We start from the raw sequence: 17,082 nt of genomic DNA, 5'->3' as shown, positions 1-17,082 counted from the left end.
ATTGGCCGCGCCGCCCGCCTCTCGCGCCGCATGCAAATAACGAGGGCGCTGCGCCGTCCCCATTGGCTGCAGAGCAGGCCGGGCCCAGCGCGAGGACCCGCCCCGCGCGGTGCGGCACCATCGCCCTAGTAACCCGATGCTGAGCCGGGCGCGACCACCCGCTCTGAAAGGGGGAGGCCGCCGCTGCCGCCGTCGGTTCCGTCCTGCCGCCGCGTCCCGCGCCGGTGCAGGATCGCTCTGAGATCGTCTCGCCGCTGACTATCTGCGCTTTCCGCCGGCAATGGGTCGAGACAAGTGGGCGGCGGGACGGCGAGCGGCAGCAGAGCGACCATCCCCCCCTCGGTCCGGCGCGCGGTTGGTTGGGCCCTGGAAGATGGCGTCGGGGCGCGGTGAGTGAGCGGGGGGGGCGCGGGCGCTAAGGGACAGGGCTAGTTCCAGTCCCGCTCCCGCACACCGGGATCCCGGGGGTGCGTGGGCGGCTACGGGCCGGCCCTGCCCTGGCTGTACCCGTGTGCATCCCCAGGCGGATGCAGGGCGGGCAGCGGCTGTGCCCACCCACGTGTGGTCGTTGCGCGGGTCCGTGTGCGCTGACTGTGCGGCTCCGTGTGGCTGTGTTCCCGCAGGCTGCGTGTCCCCCGGTGCTCCAGCCCCGCGCCCGCCCTAGCTGGCGCCGGGAGGCAGCGGCGACCCCCGGGAGGCGATGGGCGAGTGGGACCGGGTGTTCCGGCAGCACCTGCCGCTGCCGCCGCACCCGCAGCGGGGCCGGGCCCGGCCCCCGGCCCGCTCCACCGCCTTCCGCTGCGCCCTCAAGCACCTGCACGGCGCTGCCCTCTCCCAGGTAGGGGCGATCGGCCCCGCGAGGGGACCCCGGCAATGTCTTGCTGCGCCCGTTGTTTCTGCTGAGTCTCACTTTCATGGAATCGTGTAATAGGGTTGGAAGGGACCTTACAGATCATCTCCCTCCCCCGTTGTGCCACGGGCAGGGCTACCTTGCACTAGACCAGGTTGCCCTTTCCAACCTACTGGCTCTGAACACTTCCAGGGATGGAGCAGCCTCAGCTTCTCTGGATGTCCTGTGCCCGTGCCTCACCACCATAACAAGGAAGAATTTCTCCATAAGATCAAACCTAAATTGCTCCTCTTTTAGTTTAGCCCCCCCTCCTTCTTATTCTGTCACTTTCTTTGTATGTACAAAGTCACTCTCCATCTCTTTTTAAAGCCCCTTTCAGCATTCCTGTCCGTGTGCGTGGGCATGAGCTCCCAGCGGTGGCTTTTGAAGCAAGGTGGTTTTGGGGGGAGCTAACTGGAGATCTCCCAGAAGCACTAAGTTGTTTCAATACCTGTAAATCTGAGTTAGCATTTAATTAATTTTTCATTTAGTTTTTTGTTAGCTTAGGTAGGTATATTTAAATTAAATTTTCTGGATAGCACTTTAACATCAGTTGCCTCTTAATTCTATGCTTAATGCTCAATTTTCTCACTTTTCCTTTGCTCTGTCCACCTTGGGCTCGGAGGCAGGTTCAGCAGCAGTGCATGAAGCTGTCTGTGGCCTTGTGCCTGATTTGGGCATCCCTTAGCAAACAGGAATTGCATCTCTTACCAAAGTTCAGAGCTTTGGGGACACAGAGCTGGCCTGTCCCTGAGCATCCCCAAAGCTGGTGTGTTGTGCCTTGCAGGGAGCCGAGTACCAGCTGCGCCTCTCCCTTTTCGATGCCACCTACCACCACTTCTTTGGGAGGACGTGGAGGAGCAGCTGGCGAGCTGCCAGCGCCGCCCCGCCGCGCTCGGCCAGGGCGACGTTCAACGAGGTGCGGGCTGCCGAGGGTCGGGGAAAACACAGAACCAAACCCTTTTCCATCCCTTTTGCCCAGGGTGCACCCCAGACGCCGCCCATTTGTTGAGCTTTATGTACGGTTTATTGGGAAACTGGCGTGCTGGGTTTCCTCTGAGGCTAGTGCCACCGTGGGAACAGCGATGTGCCACCGAGTGCCACCTGCCGCGTTCGGAGCTGGCAGCAGAGAGCAGTGTTTCCCCACTAGTGGGAAGGAAGGAGCAGTTTCCCACCTTCCAGCGCTTCTCTCTCCCGATCTGGGAACTAAACTCTCCCAAAGCCGTGCTTCCATCTGCTGCTGATACCAGCAGAGCAGGGTGTCCCTTGATGGGGAGATCCCACTGCCCCGTCGCATGACCGTGTTTTCCAGTTCATAGCTCTGTTTCCACCTCCTCAGTGCTGCAGGTGGAGTGAAGCACAGCTGGGCCCCATGCTCTTCCTTCCTTTACATCAACAGCAACATTAAGGGGCGTTGATGTGTGCGTTTCTCTCCCAAGTGTTTCAGTACCGTCCCACCCCGGCCTGTTTTGAAGTGGGATGGATTAAAACTAGGGCAGAGAGTGCTGCAGAGAGAGCTGAATGCTGGGAGGAGCTGCCTTTCCAAATACATTCCCAGCGTCTGCAGGCTTCCTGGGTGCTTGCCATGTGGTTGGGAGCAGTTGGCAGGAATTTTGGGGAGTTGGGGGACTGTGGCAGCCTGCAGGGCTCGGGGTCTGACGGGGGAGGGGTGATCTGCATGTGGGGTGGGATCTTCCAAGTGCAGGAAAGTCAGCAGCTCATTGTTAGGAGCAGTTCAGGTGGAGGTGGAATTGATTTGTGACAGGTGAGGTAAGGAGGAAAGTCACTGCTCCTCGGCCTGCGTGAGTGCTGCGTGCATGCTCGCCAGCCTCACCAGAGCAGGAAGGCGTGAGGACAGGCTCAGAGTCTGCTTGTGCGGTGGGTTTTGTCCTCAGGGTCTAGGGGAGAGGAATGCAGTGACAGAAACTGCTGTGTGCAATCAGGAGGGGCCCTTGAGCTCAGTGGCACAGGGCATTCCCTGTCAGGGCTCCCTGTGCCTTTGCAGGGTGAGCCTTGCTCTGCAGGCACAGCGGTCAGGTCGTTAATCCAGCACCTTGCAATAAAGGCTAATGGAATAATGATTTATGTCCCAGGGTTGATGTGGGAATGTCTCTCTCTGTTATTCCTTCCTGACAGCCCATATTGCAGCAAACATTTTCCCTGAAACACTGAGGTAATGAGTTTTTAATAGAAAGATGAACGTAGCGTTAAATTCTGTCCTGAGGAGGTGACCTGTGTCCTATCCCCTCCTGCCCTTAGGTCCAGGCTACTCCCATGTCCCTCCCTATTTCAGGAAGGTTTCCAGCTCCTTTTTCCTGCTCTAATGCTGTAGGTCTGGGATACATCGAAGCCCCATTCATTTGGGGTCTGCAGCCTGTGAGTTGCTCTGAAAATGAGGTGTTGGCAACAAAAAAAAAAGTTAAAAAAGAGGATGCTTGAGACTTGAGGACTGAGATTTTGTAGCAGTGTCAGAAGTGATTTGCCATTAGCTTCTGTCTGGAAGTTTAAAGGATGTTCTGGTTGTGCCACTGAGTGTCCCAGCACAACAGGCATTGCTCTGCCTGCATCTGCCACTGCCAGCTCTGAAACAGCCCATCTCTCTCCTTTCCTGTCCTAGGTTGTTTACTTCCACACCTCCTTGAACCACCCTGGCATTGCTGCTGTTGTGGAAGTGGTAATGAGAGCTGGGAAAGGGGATGGGGGCTCTCAGCACCTCTCCTGTGGCTTTGGGATCATCCCCCTCTTCCACGGCGGATCAGAGGTGACAGACCCAGCCACTGAGGACAGAGCGTAGGTTCCCCTGCTGTTGTGTGACAGGTCACACTGAGAATTGAGGTGACAACGTGCATGGCTGCTTTGGTGGTGAGGGGAAGGGTGGTCCTGGGGCTGCAGAAACAGAGCCAGCATTTAGAAATCTGGAATTCTTCACTCTGGCAAAGCAGTGGGTTTGGAAGGAATGCCTGTCCCTTCCATAAAGGGCTTTTTCAGAGTGGGTTGGGTGGTTGTGCTGCTGAGCAGGGGCTTTGTGGAAGATGGAGATGTAATGGAAGATGGAGATGTGCTTCAGGGTGGATTTACTGACTGCTGCATGTGTACTCTTTGCTTTCAGGCTGAAGCTGTACCATGGGACGCCACGTGCCCTACTGCACCCACACTTCCAGGACCCTGTGGAAAGTAAGCAGCAGCCAGACATGGCATCTTGGCCCTTCTTGGTGGCTTCTCTTATCCAAATGTGTGTTGTATGTGTCTGCTTGATGTGAGACATGGTCTGTGCCCTGGTACTGCTCAGTGGATGTGCCTTACTGCCAGTTGGGAATGGCCTGGCTGGGCAAACACAGGTTTTCCTTTGCTCCAGCATGTGTACTCACAGTTAATGATTCATTCAACATTGGGGCTGTGAAGCTGTCTCCCCAGTTTTGTTTTTTTTTGGGATGTTTTCTTCAGAGAACAAATACATGACAGTGATGGAGAAGAGCCACCTGCAGTATGGCCTGAAGTCCCACCAGCCCCTGGAGGCAATATTTCACCTACTTCCTGAAAACCTGCTGATATCTGGCCTGCAGACTGTTCCTGGCTTGCTGCCGGCACGAGGAGACACAGGTAAGAGTTCTTTCCCTTTCCCTCTGCCTATGCTGCTCCTACTTTAAGGCAGTGAGTCCCTGTGAAGCTGTGGGCAAGGCAGGCAGGGCACTGGGATGGGGTTTGTGGCAGCTCAGTGGTTTCTCTGCAGTGTCTCCCCTTGTCAAGAGCATCCCCCCTGCGGGGGGCCACAGCCCTCACACTCAGAGCTCAGTCTGGAATCTGTCAAAGTGGCTCAGTCAGTTCCCTGTCCATTAATTGCTTTGCTCCTGGGAAGCTGCTAGGGATAAGTGATGGTTGGTTTAATTACAGTCGTTCAGCAGAATCTCAAAAAGAGCTTTTGCAGCTTGTTTAAACTCCTCGGAGGTGGGTTCAGCATGGCTGGGGCCTGGCAGGTTTGGGAGGATGAGCTCTTGCCCACTTGGCTTTTGTTAATCTCTCCTTATGGCACATTGCCCTTTGAGCTTCTGCAATTAAAATATTGAGCTAAAGATTCAGAGGGTAAAAAATTCCTCAGAGTTCTGCAGCTGAATTATTCTTCAGCTTCCTGCCTGGAAAACCTACTGCTGATGGCTTTGGGGTATTAACTGTTGGTACTGAAGCTGAGCAAAGTCTTGAAAGCAGCTGAGTCCCTGCAGGTGTTCAGGCCTGTACTCAGAGGCTGAGTGGGCAGAGCCACTGCTGGCACTGCAGGTCACCCCAGTACAGCAGTGGTGGCTTTCTGTTTGCTTGGGAAACCTGTGGCCACCACCTTGTCTTTCAGGCGACTGCTTGCAGAAGCCCCGGCTGATGAAGACGGTCACCTGCTACCTGGAGCGGCTTTTCATCCAGCTTTACCCTTCCCTGGAGGAGTTTGAGGAGGAACTGCTGGATTTACTGAACAGTGATCGCTTACTTCAGGTCAGTAGAGTGCTGTGAGGATGGTGAAACCCAGGCACAGGTTGCCCAGAGAAACTGTGGCTGCCCCATCCCTCCCCATCCCTAGAAGTGTCCAAGGCCAGGTTGGATGGGGCTTGGAGCAACCTGCTCTAGTAGAAGGTTCCCATGGTAGAGGGTGGAACAAGATAATGCTTAAGGTTCCTTCCAATCCTGACCATTCTGTGATTCCATCATTCTAGGTACTGCCAATGTGGTTGGGGCAGGGGAAGGCACAGTGTAGAGCAGTAATTCTAGTGTCTGGAATTATGGGTGGGGTGAAAAGTGTCAGGTAAGTGATATTCATGCATTTGTTTCTCTTGGAGTCTTCAATTTTTTCTTTTGCTGTGGAGCCTTTAGCTTGTTTTGCTATTGGATTAGTACGTGTGTGCTCTGTGAGGGCTTTGTTTTGAACATCCAGACACTCCTAAGGAGAATTTGGGTTTGCTTTGCTGTGGGAAATGCAGAGATGAGATGCAGTGTGTATTGAGTCCATCCCTTTGGATTGGCAGCCACTGGCCTGGTCCTTTCTTGCCAGATTTTCACCAACTCTGTCATAAAGACAAAAGATTTTACTATGTAACATCTGCTGGGGAAATAGGCCCTGTTTTTTGAGTTTCTGAAGGGTTGCCTGTGTTCTTCTGGTTGTGGTCAGCACAGAGAGTGCTGCCCAAGGTGGAAAATATTCCTGTCACAGGCTAACTCTGCCCCAGATGGTGAGGAGGTGGTGGTTCGGGAGCGGCGGCTGCATGTAGGTGTCCACAATGGCCTGCGCTTCGTCCAAGCACCTCAGGTCGCTGTGCTGGTGCCAGAGGCAGAATTGTCTCCAGGTCGCTGCCAGGGGGTACCCAACTCTGGAGCCAGGTAAGGGGGAGCTCCTCTGCTGCTGGTGCTGCTTTCCTCCTGCCTCAGGTGCCTCTCACAGCCACTTCTCCATCCCGCACAGGGGTGCAGGTCAAGTCCTGGTGCTGAGGAGCCGCATCCAGCTGAGTGAAATGGTTCCTCACCCGGCATTCAGGGTCTGCTTCCAGCTGGAATATGTCTTCTGCAGCACGGGGAGAGCTGGTGGCAAGGTAGGGCTGAGCGTGTGTCTCTGTGCCTGTGAAAGAGCAGGGATCCATTCTGGAGGAGTGAGCCCTGCTGAGGAATTCCTTCCTCTGCCCCTTTCACCATCCTGCTTCTCCAAGTCACAGCAGCTCCTTGTTGCATGGCTGTGCTGTGTAATGCAGGGCCCTGCAAAGTGTGTGGGTGCCTTCCACAGCACTGCACAAATCAACCTGCATGGCTTGGTGAATTATTTTAATAACATGGGGTTGCATTTCTCCACTGTTTATATGTAGATGGAGGAACGAAGCCTGCAGCATTCCCATAGTGTTCTGGCAAGCTAATTGGGAAAATTTCAGCTTTTTTGTAATATCAAAAAGACTTTTCTTTAGAATTTGGCATTTATGTGGAAAGAGCACATGATGAAGTTTTTCTGGGTGCTTCAGCCTGATGTTCTCAAACTGTAAAGGCAGGAGAAATCTCTGAGGGTGGTCTCTGCAGTCAATATAGTCTTACCTACTTACTGATCGTTTACTCATATCTGAGTTTAACCTTTCTGCAGGTTAAACCCTGCTCAATGAGTACTGTATATCCCCTCCAGAGACCTTATGTTGTTGGTGCCATCAGCTCCTGGCTGGCTGAATCGATTGCCAAGCGTTTGTTAGAGGCTTTAATCGTCCCGCTAAGATGTTCATTGAAAATGTGGTAAATGCTTCTTGTTAAGCTGTCCAGAGCCAAAGTAGGGAAACTGGGCATTTATAAAGCAGGATGCCTGTGCCAGACCAGAGGGGTTTGTACTGAGAAGGGAGACACTGAGCTGTGCTGTTGGAAGTTGCTGTTGGGTCCAAGTCTGTTGGAAAGCTGAAGCCCAAGGTCCCACGGAGATTTGGAGTTCCAGAGGCAGATCTGTTTGGCTCTGTGGGGAGTGCTGTCTGGGGCAGCAGTGGAGCCAGTCCCTGTGGTGCAGCCCTGGGGCAGTGTGGTTAATCCCAAAGCTGCTTGCAAAGCTGATCACCTTGTCCTTGTCCCCGGTGCCATAATTAGCTGTGAGGGGGAGGGTGGGTGCTGGCAGAGCCCTCTCTTGTATCTGTTCCCCTCCTTCAGTTTGAAGGAGGCTGTGGATGTGCTGGGTAAGTGGAAACCTTTCCCCTCTGCCAGGGATGGGCGTCCAACATGTATCCCTTTGTGCAGCTGCTTGAGGGAGGGGTTACAGAGGCATAAGGTCCTGGAAAATTAAATGTCTCCAGAACAGGATGAAGAGCACTGGCTTCTGTGGTGCCAGAGCCAGCTATGAGGAGGCGCGGTGGGGGATGAGAGCCAGTGCCTGTCTGGCAGCACCCATTCCGGGGTCCTGGCAGTGAGGTGGGGCTGCCTGGTGCTCACTGTGCTCCTCCACCCCCAGGCCCTGTCTGGCAGTGCCCGCAGTGAGGCGACCGACATGCGCTCGGTGCGCTGGGCTCTCTGGAGCCCCGTCGCGGGCATCGGTGACACGGATGTGATCCTGCCCCTGCGTGGTGGTGCCCGTCGTGGCCCCTGCCAAGCCTTGGTCTACCAGACCCCACCGAGCTCCCGGCAGGTAAGGATGTGCTGGTCCCTGGCAGCTTTGCCTCGGTGTCAGGGCGAGGGAGCCGCTGTCGAAGGCACGAGGAAGGCTGCGTGTAACACGCTGTCTGAAAGCATTTTTGTTGCCAACTTCAGGGGAAGCACGTGGAGTCTGGGACTGTCCAATTCCATGTTTCCACTGATTCGGAAGAACATCTTGTAACTGCTGCGGAGATCCTATGTAAAGACAGGGACGAGCCGAAGAAGCCTCCTACGCCATCGCTGAGTGAGTGTTTTCCAGATCGCTGACATTTAAAATATAGAGTGTGGCACTGGTGTCTGCTCGGGAGAGAAAACAAGACTTCAGTGAGTTTCTGCAAGCTAGTTATGAATTACTGGAGTGAAGCAAGATTTTGTCAAGTTGAATTCAGCTCTTACTTTTTAACTTGCAAAATTCCCATGTGATAGTATTGCTGAGCCATGTGCAAAGTCCCCAGGGATTGCCAGCACTGCCCAGCCTGCTCCCAGTCCAGGTGCAGTGGCCACACCAGCAGCACGTTCTCACTGCAGGTACTGCTGCTCCTCTCTCTGGACTCAGAGTCTCTCCAGGCATGGGGACAAGAGAGATGTCAGTCACAGGCTGGGGAAAAGTAATCTGGTTGTGCCACCACTGAGGGAGTGTGACAGCAGCCTGGGCTGGGTTGGTGTGTGCAGGATGTGTTGGTGCCTGGCTGGGGAAGAGCAGGCAGCATCTGTGCATATGCACAAGTGCATCTGTCTATAGTTTGGGGGGGGCTGTGTGTTTGGGCTTCCAGCACCTCTCTGCTCTCTTGGAGATGGAAGGAAAAATGCTGTGGGCTTGAGTTTGGGCATGAGATTTTGTCCATGCACTGTGCTCCTAAAAATCCTTTGGCTTGTTTCTCTCTCATCCCCCTTTTGTGATTGGTGGGAAGCAAACTCCCCTTTCTTGGCAGTGCTGCTCCTGCTGGGGTCCCAGCTGTGTCTTGGGGTGATGCTTCAGTCACCAGGCAGTGTTTCAGTGTATGTCATATCTCCCCAGCTCTCTGATGAGCCATTTGGTGTCAGCCCAGGTGCCAGGCAATGCCCATTACTGGGTTGCTATTCCATGCTGGTTCCAGTGCTGTGGAGCCACGAGATGGCAGTGGCACCTTGGCTTTGCTGTGACAAATCCTGTGTTTCTTCTGGTGAGGAGGCAGGATTGCTGCTGGGAGGGGCTTTGGTGAGGAAAGCTTCAGTGGCAGATGAAGGGCTCTTGTGATGTTGGGGTATGTGGGGTTCATCTCCCTGCAGCACAGGCTGCATCATGACTGATACCTTCCTGGTGCTGCTTGAAAAGCTTTTCCTGGTTCCTTTCAGCTGTAGGTAGCTGGGATGCTGATGGAGTTGTGGTGTGGTGAGGGGAGAGGGGAGCAAGTGCTGACATTGAGCTTCCAACCTGGTGGTGGTCTGGAGTGCTCCAGCTTGGGGGAGTGTGCTGGGCTGTGGGCTGTGTCCCTGGTGAGGGGAGATCCCTATCAAGGTGATTTTCAGGGACAAACTCCCTGGCATTTCCCAGCTCCAGGGGGCTTATGGCACCAGGGAGGGCTTGCAAGTGCAGCGGTGGTCCCAGAGCTGTGTCTCTCCAGCCTGTGTTCCAAGATGCTGAAGAGACTATTGGGTTAACTTTTTGTAGAGCTCTGCTGAGAAACGTGCTGCTGCCTGGCCCAGGGGAGGCCAAGAGCTTCATCTGTCAGCTCAGATGCTGGTGTTGCTGCTGTATCTGTCCATCCTCTTCTTAACGCCAGCCAAAGCCATCCTGACTGGAAGGAAACAATATTTTAGGCACGAGGGAAAAGGGGTGGTTTCCTTTACACAGCAGCCAGCATGGAATAACTGGGATATATGTGGTGGGGGAAAGCAAATTAAGGTCTAAGCATCACGTGGCTGCAGAGATGGAACATCTGTGCCCCTGCTCTGCTGCGAAGGACCCGCGGCTCCACGGCTCAGCGAGCTCAGCTGTGCCGGCGCGAGAGAGCAGCCGAATATCAACACGATAAACTCCCACCGTTTCGGGGCACGAATGCTCGAGCAGTTGAAGGGAGCGACAAAAAATAACAGAGAAGCGATGAAAACCTTAAGTATCCTAAAACTTTCACGTCTCATTAAGCATCCCACTTAGGCAGCACCGCGTGGCCGTGAGGCACCGCGGCGCTGTCGGGGGATGGGGGAGCTGTTGTTTGTGGCAGAGTTAGCCTGATTCATGGCAAAATAACGGATGGATCTGGAGATGTGCTGTGTTAACCCCCAAGCAGCAGTCTTATTGGGAAATAAGTCAAAAGAAGTGTTTTGCAGGTGGTAAACTGCTTCACTGTGCTGCCTTTGCTCCTAAAATTGAAAAGGGCTGGTGGGAGGACAGGGCAGTTTGGTGGCTGTGGTGCAGCTGCAGTTATGGGGCCTGAGGGTTTTGGCTGCTTTACAGCATCTCTTCTGTCCCTCTCCACAGGAGTGCCAGCCCCACGGCGAGTGCCAGTCTCCCCACGGGGACCAGGGGTAAGTGCTACATGCACCAGTGGGTGTGGGTGGTGGGCAGCAGCATTCCCCTGGGGATGGCCCACGTGTAGGATATGCTTCTGGACCCATCCCCTGCCTGTTTTCCTGTCTGCTACAGCCAAGAGGCACCAAGTGTCCTCAACTCCACCTCCTCCAGGCAGCAAAGCAGCTCCTGCCTGTGATGTGCTGGGAGAGATTCCCTGTGCTCTTTTCATTCCGCAGGAGTGAGGGCAGCTCTGGTTTTTGACAGCCCAGATTTGCTGGGTGCTGTTGTCCCCGGTATGTGCTGACAGAGACACACGGCTTGTTCGTGCAGAGCTCCCAGGGTTTAAGGAGAGCTGTGAATACTGAGAGCCCTCTTTATGCTGTTTTATATCTTGATGCAGGAATCAATGCACGCAAATATTTTTGATGAAATGAAATGCCTCATAAGGCTGCATTAAGCAGTTTGATCTTCCTGCTGCATGTGCTCATCCCTCCTCTTCCCAGGGAGCGAGCAGCAGGGAAATGGCAGCGGAGGTGCAAACCCTTGTGTGGCCAAGTTGTAACACTTCTTGGGGGAATGACAACACTGGGGCACGTGGTGGCTGAGCTCCTTTAGCACAGAGGGGCTGCTGGCTCAGCTTGCCTCAAGGGCTGCCTCGGGTGGGCTGTCTCGGGGCTGCGGCTGCTCACGCTTGCCACTCTCTCACCAGCTGTCGATGTCCCAGCTCGTGGCCTCACCACGGAGCACAGGCCAGACCCTGCAGCAGGATGGGGGCATCACCCACCTGGAGGCTGACCTGGGCTCGCCAGACACAGAGCCCTGTGCCAACGACCAGCTGCAGGCGCTGCCCTTCACCCCGCTGCAGCTGCCCATGGCTGCTGTGGGGCTGCAGGCATGCAGGTGATGCTCGGCTGCCCTTCCCCAGGCTCCTGTGGCCCCATCACCAGGCCTGCCAGGGTCCCCGTGGCCCCATTTGTGGAGCTCACCCCTGTTTCTCCATCAGTTCCCACGTGTCCCTGTCTCGTGCCGCGCTGGCGCGCCTGCATGCTGCCGGCTTTCCGGACATCCTGGACCGCAACCAGGAGCCAGTGGAAATGTCGGAGCCAGTGGAGCTGGGCAGTTTCAACCTGCGGCTGGAGGAAGCTGACCCTCTGCAAGGCAATGAAATAGTCCTGCAGTTCCTGGCTTTTGGCAGGTGGGATGGCAGCTCGTGGTTTTGTGGGCAGATCCCATAGGCCTCCTGGATAGAGTCCTTTCCAAATTCCCCTAACCCTCTTCCCTGCTTGGGCAGGAGATGTCCTTGCAGAGGTGCCTCTTCTTTTAGCACCTGCTTTTGTCCTCCCTGGGCACTTTTAAGTCATAATCCAGTTTTTTTAAATTGGATCCATGAGCCACAATGTGATGTCAGAGCTCATTAATGCAGGGTTTCTCCAGAAATACGAATGAAGTTGGGAAAATTGGCACCCAAGGGGTGGCTTTGGCTGGATAAGGCCCCACTTCTGTTTTTTCCATGGCTGGCAGTGTGCTGTGGGAAGGTAACACGCTGTCTTTGCTGGGCACCTCCATCACAGCATATGGCAGGAGACAGCTGGAATTACGAAGCTTTTTGGGAAGTTAAGGCAAACCGTATGGCCGCTGTCTTCAGAAAAGTCCAAATACTTGTGGTGCTGCCAATCTTCACTTGTTCTTCTGCCTCTTGGCATGTGCCAAATGCACGAGTAGCTCGTGACAGAGTGGCAGCGCCGTGCCACAAGTAATCCAACCCCCTCTCTCTCTCTCCTCAAGAGATGCCCAGGGCGGCGTGGAGGGGCTGTGGCCAAGGACTGTCTTCCTCACCTTCCAGTTCTACCGTTTCCCCCCGGTCACCACGCCCCGGCTGCAGCTGGTCAGCATGGATGGAGGGCTGGTGACCGGGCTGCCTGTGCCAGCACAGCTCCTTGTCCGTGTCAACGAGGATGGGACCCTAACCAGTAAGCTCTGGTTTTAGCATCCGTGTGGGGCTGCTTCTCTTCTGTTGGGTGGATGAGGGCTTGCCTCTGGCCCAAGGGATGGGCTGGTGTCTGTTAATAGCAAACCTCTGCTGGTTTGCACATAAAAAAACATTCAGAACTTCCAGTAATTGAAGGAGTACACAGTGTCAGTTGTGTGAGGTGCACATTGAGGCTTCCCACCAAGCCAAGTGCCTTGTCTGTGATGGTGTGGTGTCTTGCAGGACCGCCGGGCTTGCAGCTGAAGTACATGGTGGATCCAGCTTTCCTGCGGCCCGGGGAGCAGCGCTGGTTCCTGCGGTACCTGGCTGAGCACAGCCTCCAGATTGACGTCTGGGATGGAGACTCCCTGCTCCATTTTGGGTCTGCTGCCATTAAACTGGAGGTATTGGTTAGATTGAAGGTTTTTTCCTGTGGCTGGTAATGCTGAAGGGCCCCCTGCCTGTATGGAGTGCTAGAGAAGAGCCCAGATCTCCCTTTGGTCCTGTGTTGAGATGCTGTTGCATTGTCCTTGTGTCTTCAGTAATGGAGATGCTGTCAGCCCCTCTGTGTAACCGAATCTGGTGTCAGCTTGACAAGCCCCTCATCACAGGATTTGTTATCTTTTCCTCCAAAGTGATGACAAAGCATTAACTTTCTTTGCCCTTCCCTGGAGCTCTGGCAGTATTCTACCACTAAACCTTGCAGAGGCAGGACATCCAGTGCCATTCATACCCAGATGTTGCAATATGACATGAAATGATCAACACTCACACGCTGAGATGTCCAAGGCAAAAAAGGCACGTTTATTTCTGGACCTTGATATTTATAGAATTCCAAAAAGTGACCATGGATTGGAGGATGAAATTGCCACCTCTCCAACCACACTGGTCAAACCAACAGTCCATCAATTCTCTCCTCCTCCAGAATGGAATGCAAAACAATCATTATTTACATGAGAAGTGCGTGAGAAACTCCATTACAAAAACGTGAACATTAGAAGAACTTTAGAAGAGCAGGGCGACACCCAGACCCCTTGACCCCTCTGGACCAGACTCCCCAGTAACTCGTTGCACCTTGTCTGTCCTTGCCTTGTGCCCAGCCCCTGCTGCGCCAGGGCCAGACAGCTGTCAGGACCTACCACGAGCTGGAGGTGGCCACGACTGAGTACGAGCCGGACGGGACGGTGATGGGCCGGGAGGCTCTGCGGCACGGCGCCCTGCGGCCCCTCGGAGTCCGTGTGGCTGTGAGGGGCCACCTCCACCTCTGCCTGGCCAATATTGGTGAGAACCCACCCGCCAATATTGGTGAGAACCCCCAGCCTTTGGGCTCATGTGGCCCAAAGGCTGGGGTGGGGCACGCAGCATGTGCAGGGCTGTACCCGAGTGAGACCCAGGGACATTATCCTTCCCAGAACCTGCTGGCTGCTTTTATTTTATGTGTTAAGTTCTGTGTCCTATAAATGTGCAGTGACTCCAGGTTTTAAAATCTTATCTTCAGAGGAGAGATTAGCTCCATATAAGATATCTTAAATCGTCATTTCCATACTTTGCCTGCAAAGGGCCGATAAGCTCCTGGGAAGGAGAATCTGAGATCCACAGCCCAGGGAGTGGTTTAACTTGCACCTTGACAAAGAGCTGCTGTGCCAGGACAGCAGCCGCCCAGTCAAAAATACCTTTGATTGGTATTTTTCCCATCCTCTTTAAAAAAAAAAAATTCAAAATACTGTTAGAAACCGGATGGCAAAGCTTGGTACCCTTTCCTGAAGGATGGGGACGGGATGTGTTGGCTGGGCAAATAGCTGGTGGGTTTAAAACCTTGTGTGGCTCCACTTGGCACAGCCTTTGTGGGAGTGGGGAGGTGCAACAGCACATAGCCATGCAGGGGGAGGCAGAACTCAGAAATGAAAGCAAGAGCTGGTGAGGGGCTCAGGATGGTGTGTGCTCTCAGTGCTGCTCCATCCCTGGGCAGGTGACTTGTGTGACAGAACAGGCTCTGGGGAGCATGTGGGGCTCTTAGGGCATCATTGGTTTCCACATATTCTCTCCTGCATGTGTAAATTGGCTGAACAGAGCTGCAGGGAGGTAAAAATTTGCAGTAGATTTTATAACAATGAGAATGGATGGTTTCCACTCATTCCTGTCTCCACTTGTGGCAGGTCACCCATGTGAGGAGATCCCAGGGCAGCTGCCATCCCATTCCTGCATTGTCACTGCACCAGACAGCACTGTCACCACCCTAGGCGGCAGGGGGTACTCCCTGAACACTCCTGGTGGTGAGTCCTGCTGGGGCCTGGCCTGTCCCCCTGTGGGTTGAGGTGGGCTGGGTCTCTGCTGCTGCAGTGCCAGCTGTGGGTCAGCTGCCCCCCTGGTGCTCCTCTTTCCAGCCCTGCAGTATTGCAGAGCTCTTGGGGGCTGCAGTATGTGGGGGTCCTTCCTTGCTGCCATGGTGGTCTCTCCCCACAGGCAGGAGGACGGCATGGGCACGGAGGCTGGTGGATGTGGACAATGAGCTGGAGGCCGCGCTGCGCAGTCGTCGGCCAGAAGTGAGCCTGGCCCCCTGGTCACCCTCAGCGAGGCCACGTCCACCCACTGGCTGCAGCACGTGGCACTGGTGTGGCTGCACGAGGGTGCTGGTGGCAGCAGGGTGTGGGGCCAGACCCCTGTGGTGTCTCTGTGCTTATGGTTCCTTCCCTCTGGGCAGGGCTGGCCAAAGCAGCGTGCCTGGGACCTGCAGGTCATCGACTCCTACCGGGATCACATCAAGGGAGAGAGCATCTACCAGATGCTCAGCCAGGCCATCACAGCCACCCGCACTGTCCACGCTGTGCTGGGGACAGCTGAGTTCTTTGAGTTCGCCCTGAAGAACCCGTACGGCGTCCAGCACACCGTGACCATTGAGGTCGACCACCCTGAGCTCAGGTGGGGGCTCCCCTGTGTGCGTGGGGAGATGCCAGGGTGGTACCAGCTCCCTGCCAGTCCTCACCAGCACCTGTGCTGCTCACTGCTGCAGTGTCATACTGGACCCGAGGGAGTGGCGCCACTTCAAGGAGCTGACCAAGAGTGTTACACCGGTGGAAGAGGATATGTTCCATCTCCGTGAGGACCTCAAGCCTCAGGTCTACCTGCGCCCCAGTGAGACTGTCCACATCCCCTTCAAATACCAGACCTTCTCTGCAGACCCCGCTGTGGTTGCAGCACAGGTAGGCAGGGGCCCCTGTTTTGAGCTGTTCCCGTTACAAAGTGCTCCCCTTGGCTGTGGTTACCATTGCAGAGCAGGCTGGAACAGCCGTAGGGAGCAGCAGCAGCCACAGTGATGCTGCACCCTGAGGGAACTCACTCTCACCCCACAGGGGCCGGCAGGGCTGGGCACCGGTGCCAAGGAGAACACTCAATCCTTAGGGAAGAGTGGGGCCAAGCAGACAAAGCTCATCCAGGTCAGAGAGCCAGGTGAAACACTGCTTGAGGGGCTGCATGGGAGGAGCAGAATCACTGGAAAACCCCAGCCCTCTCCTGCTGGCCCTCGGGACAGGTCTCCTTCCAGGTGAGCAGGGGGAAGCCCATTGCACTCCTGCGGGTGAAGGTGGAGCCGCAGCCCCATGTGGTGGACCAGACCTTTCGCTTCTACCACCCAGAGCTCACCTTCCTGAAGAAAACCATTCGGCTGCCTCCCTGGCACACCCTCCCTGGTGAGTCTGTGGCATGCCTCGCGGGGCTTGGGCTCTTCCCTGTCCGTCATCATCCATAGTTCATGGAGCCTTTCTGGAGGCACAGCAGCATCCAGAGAGCACATTGCTGGTTCCTCATGCCTTCACAGCCCTGGGCTCCTCGCTTGCTCTCCATCCATCTTTCTCTGTTAACTTCAACCTGAATTCCCAACGCCCTCACACCTGTGAGGTTTGCTGGTAGTCAGGCTTGAGGGGTTCTGTGTGCAGCTGCGTGGGGTGCAGGGGAAAGGCACAGGTAGAGCAAAAGCTGAAGGTGATTTCCTCCATCCCTTGTCCACAGGCACGCCAGTGGGGGTGCCAGGAGGGCAGCCTGAGATGTTCGTTCGCTGCAGCGACCCTGACATCATTTGTGAAACCAAATCCTTGGTATGCTACACTTGGACAGTGCTGTTCCTTGTGTCCTTCTCCTGCAGATTGTTTGGGTTGGCAGAGAGCTACTGATGTGGGTGCAACCACAGAGCATCCCTGTGTACCAGCCCGCGGCAGTGACACAGTGGCAGCAACGAAGCTGGAATTGCTTTTTATTCCCAATTAAAAGGAGCTGTGTTGTTTTGGCGGGGGAGGCTGAGCATTGCCCCTTATCGCATCATGCAGCAGCCTGTACTTGCTTGTTCTTTTGAGCAAGTACCAGATGATTCAGATGCTGGGGAAAAGCAGCCTTTTGTTGGGCTTTCTGTTGCTCGGGGTATCTGCAGCCATTTGCAGCAGGTGGGGGGACGGTGTGTCCTTGGGGTGCACAGCAAAGCCTGTCCCTGCTGAAGGATGCTAGAGTAGAGGGGCAGCTCCATGCCCAGCCCTGCACCATCCCACTCCCTCCTGAAGCAGGAGGCTCTCCTGGGCTGGCTCCACAGCAGGAAGAGAAAAATAAACTTGGGCATGTCCA

General features: G+C 55.1%; 1 protein-coding gene across 4 annotated transcripts; it reads left to right on the top strand.

Moving 5' to 3' along the window:
• Positions 1–64: 64 nt before the first annotated feature.
• On the top strand, positions 65–17,054 carry LOC119710525 (nephrocystin-4-like). Of its 4 annotated transcripts, none has more exons than XM_038159705.1 (24): positions 65–389; positions 624–838; positions 1,677–1,808; positions 3,507–3,679; positions 3,999–4,063; positions 4,334–4,489; positions 5,232–5,368; positions 6,081–6,247; positions 6,330–6,456; positions 7,830–8,003; positions 8,126–8,255; positions 10,473–10,519; positions 11,215–11,405; positions 11,509–11,700; positions 12,291–12,475; positions 12,718–12,878; positions 13,575–13,755; positions 14,631–14,747; positions 14,938–15,017; positions 15,176–15,393; positions 15,485–15,674; positions 15,825–16,015; positions 16,107–16,160; positions 16,480–16,622. In XM_038159705.1, exons 2-24 carry the CDS (start codon positions 701–703, stop codon positions 16,511–16,513), a joined length of 3,240 nt encoding a protein of 1,079 aa, XP_038015633.1. In that variant the 5' UTR covers positions 65–389; positions 624–700; the 3' UTR covers positions 16,514–16,622. The 4 variants fall into 4 exon arrangements, with proteins under 4 accessions (XP_038015633.1, XP_038015631.1, XP_038015634.1 ...); XM_038159703.1 differs by having other exon boundaries at positions 66–389; positions 15,825–15,908; positions 16,004–16,160; positions 16,480–17,054; XM_038159706.1 differs by lacking the exon at positions 16,480–16,622 and having other exon boundaries at positions 66–389; positions 15,825–15,908; positions 16,004–16,015; positions 16,107–16,136.
• Positions 17,055–17,082: the final 28 nt, after the last annotated feature.

This window comes from Motacilla alba, chromosome 21, assembly GCF_015832195.1.
Source record: "Motacilla alba alba isolate MOTALB_02 chromosome 21, Motacilla_alba_V1.0_pri, whole genome shotgun sequence".
NCBI lineage: Eukaryota > Metazoa > Chordata > Aves > Passeriformes > Motacillidae > Motacilla > Motacilla alba.
The sequence above is the reverse complement of the archived record's forward strand: the minus strand, read 5'-3'. Positions and strand labels throughout refer to the sequence as shown.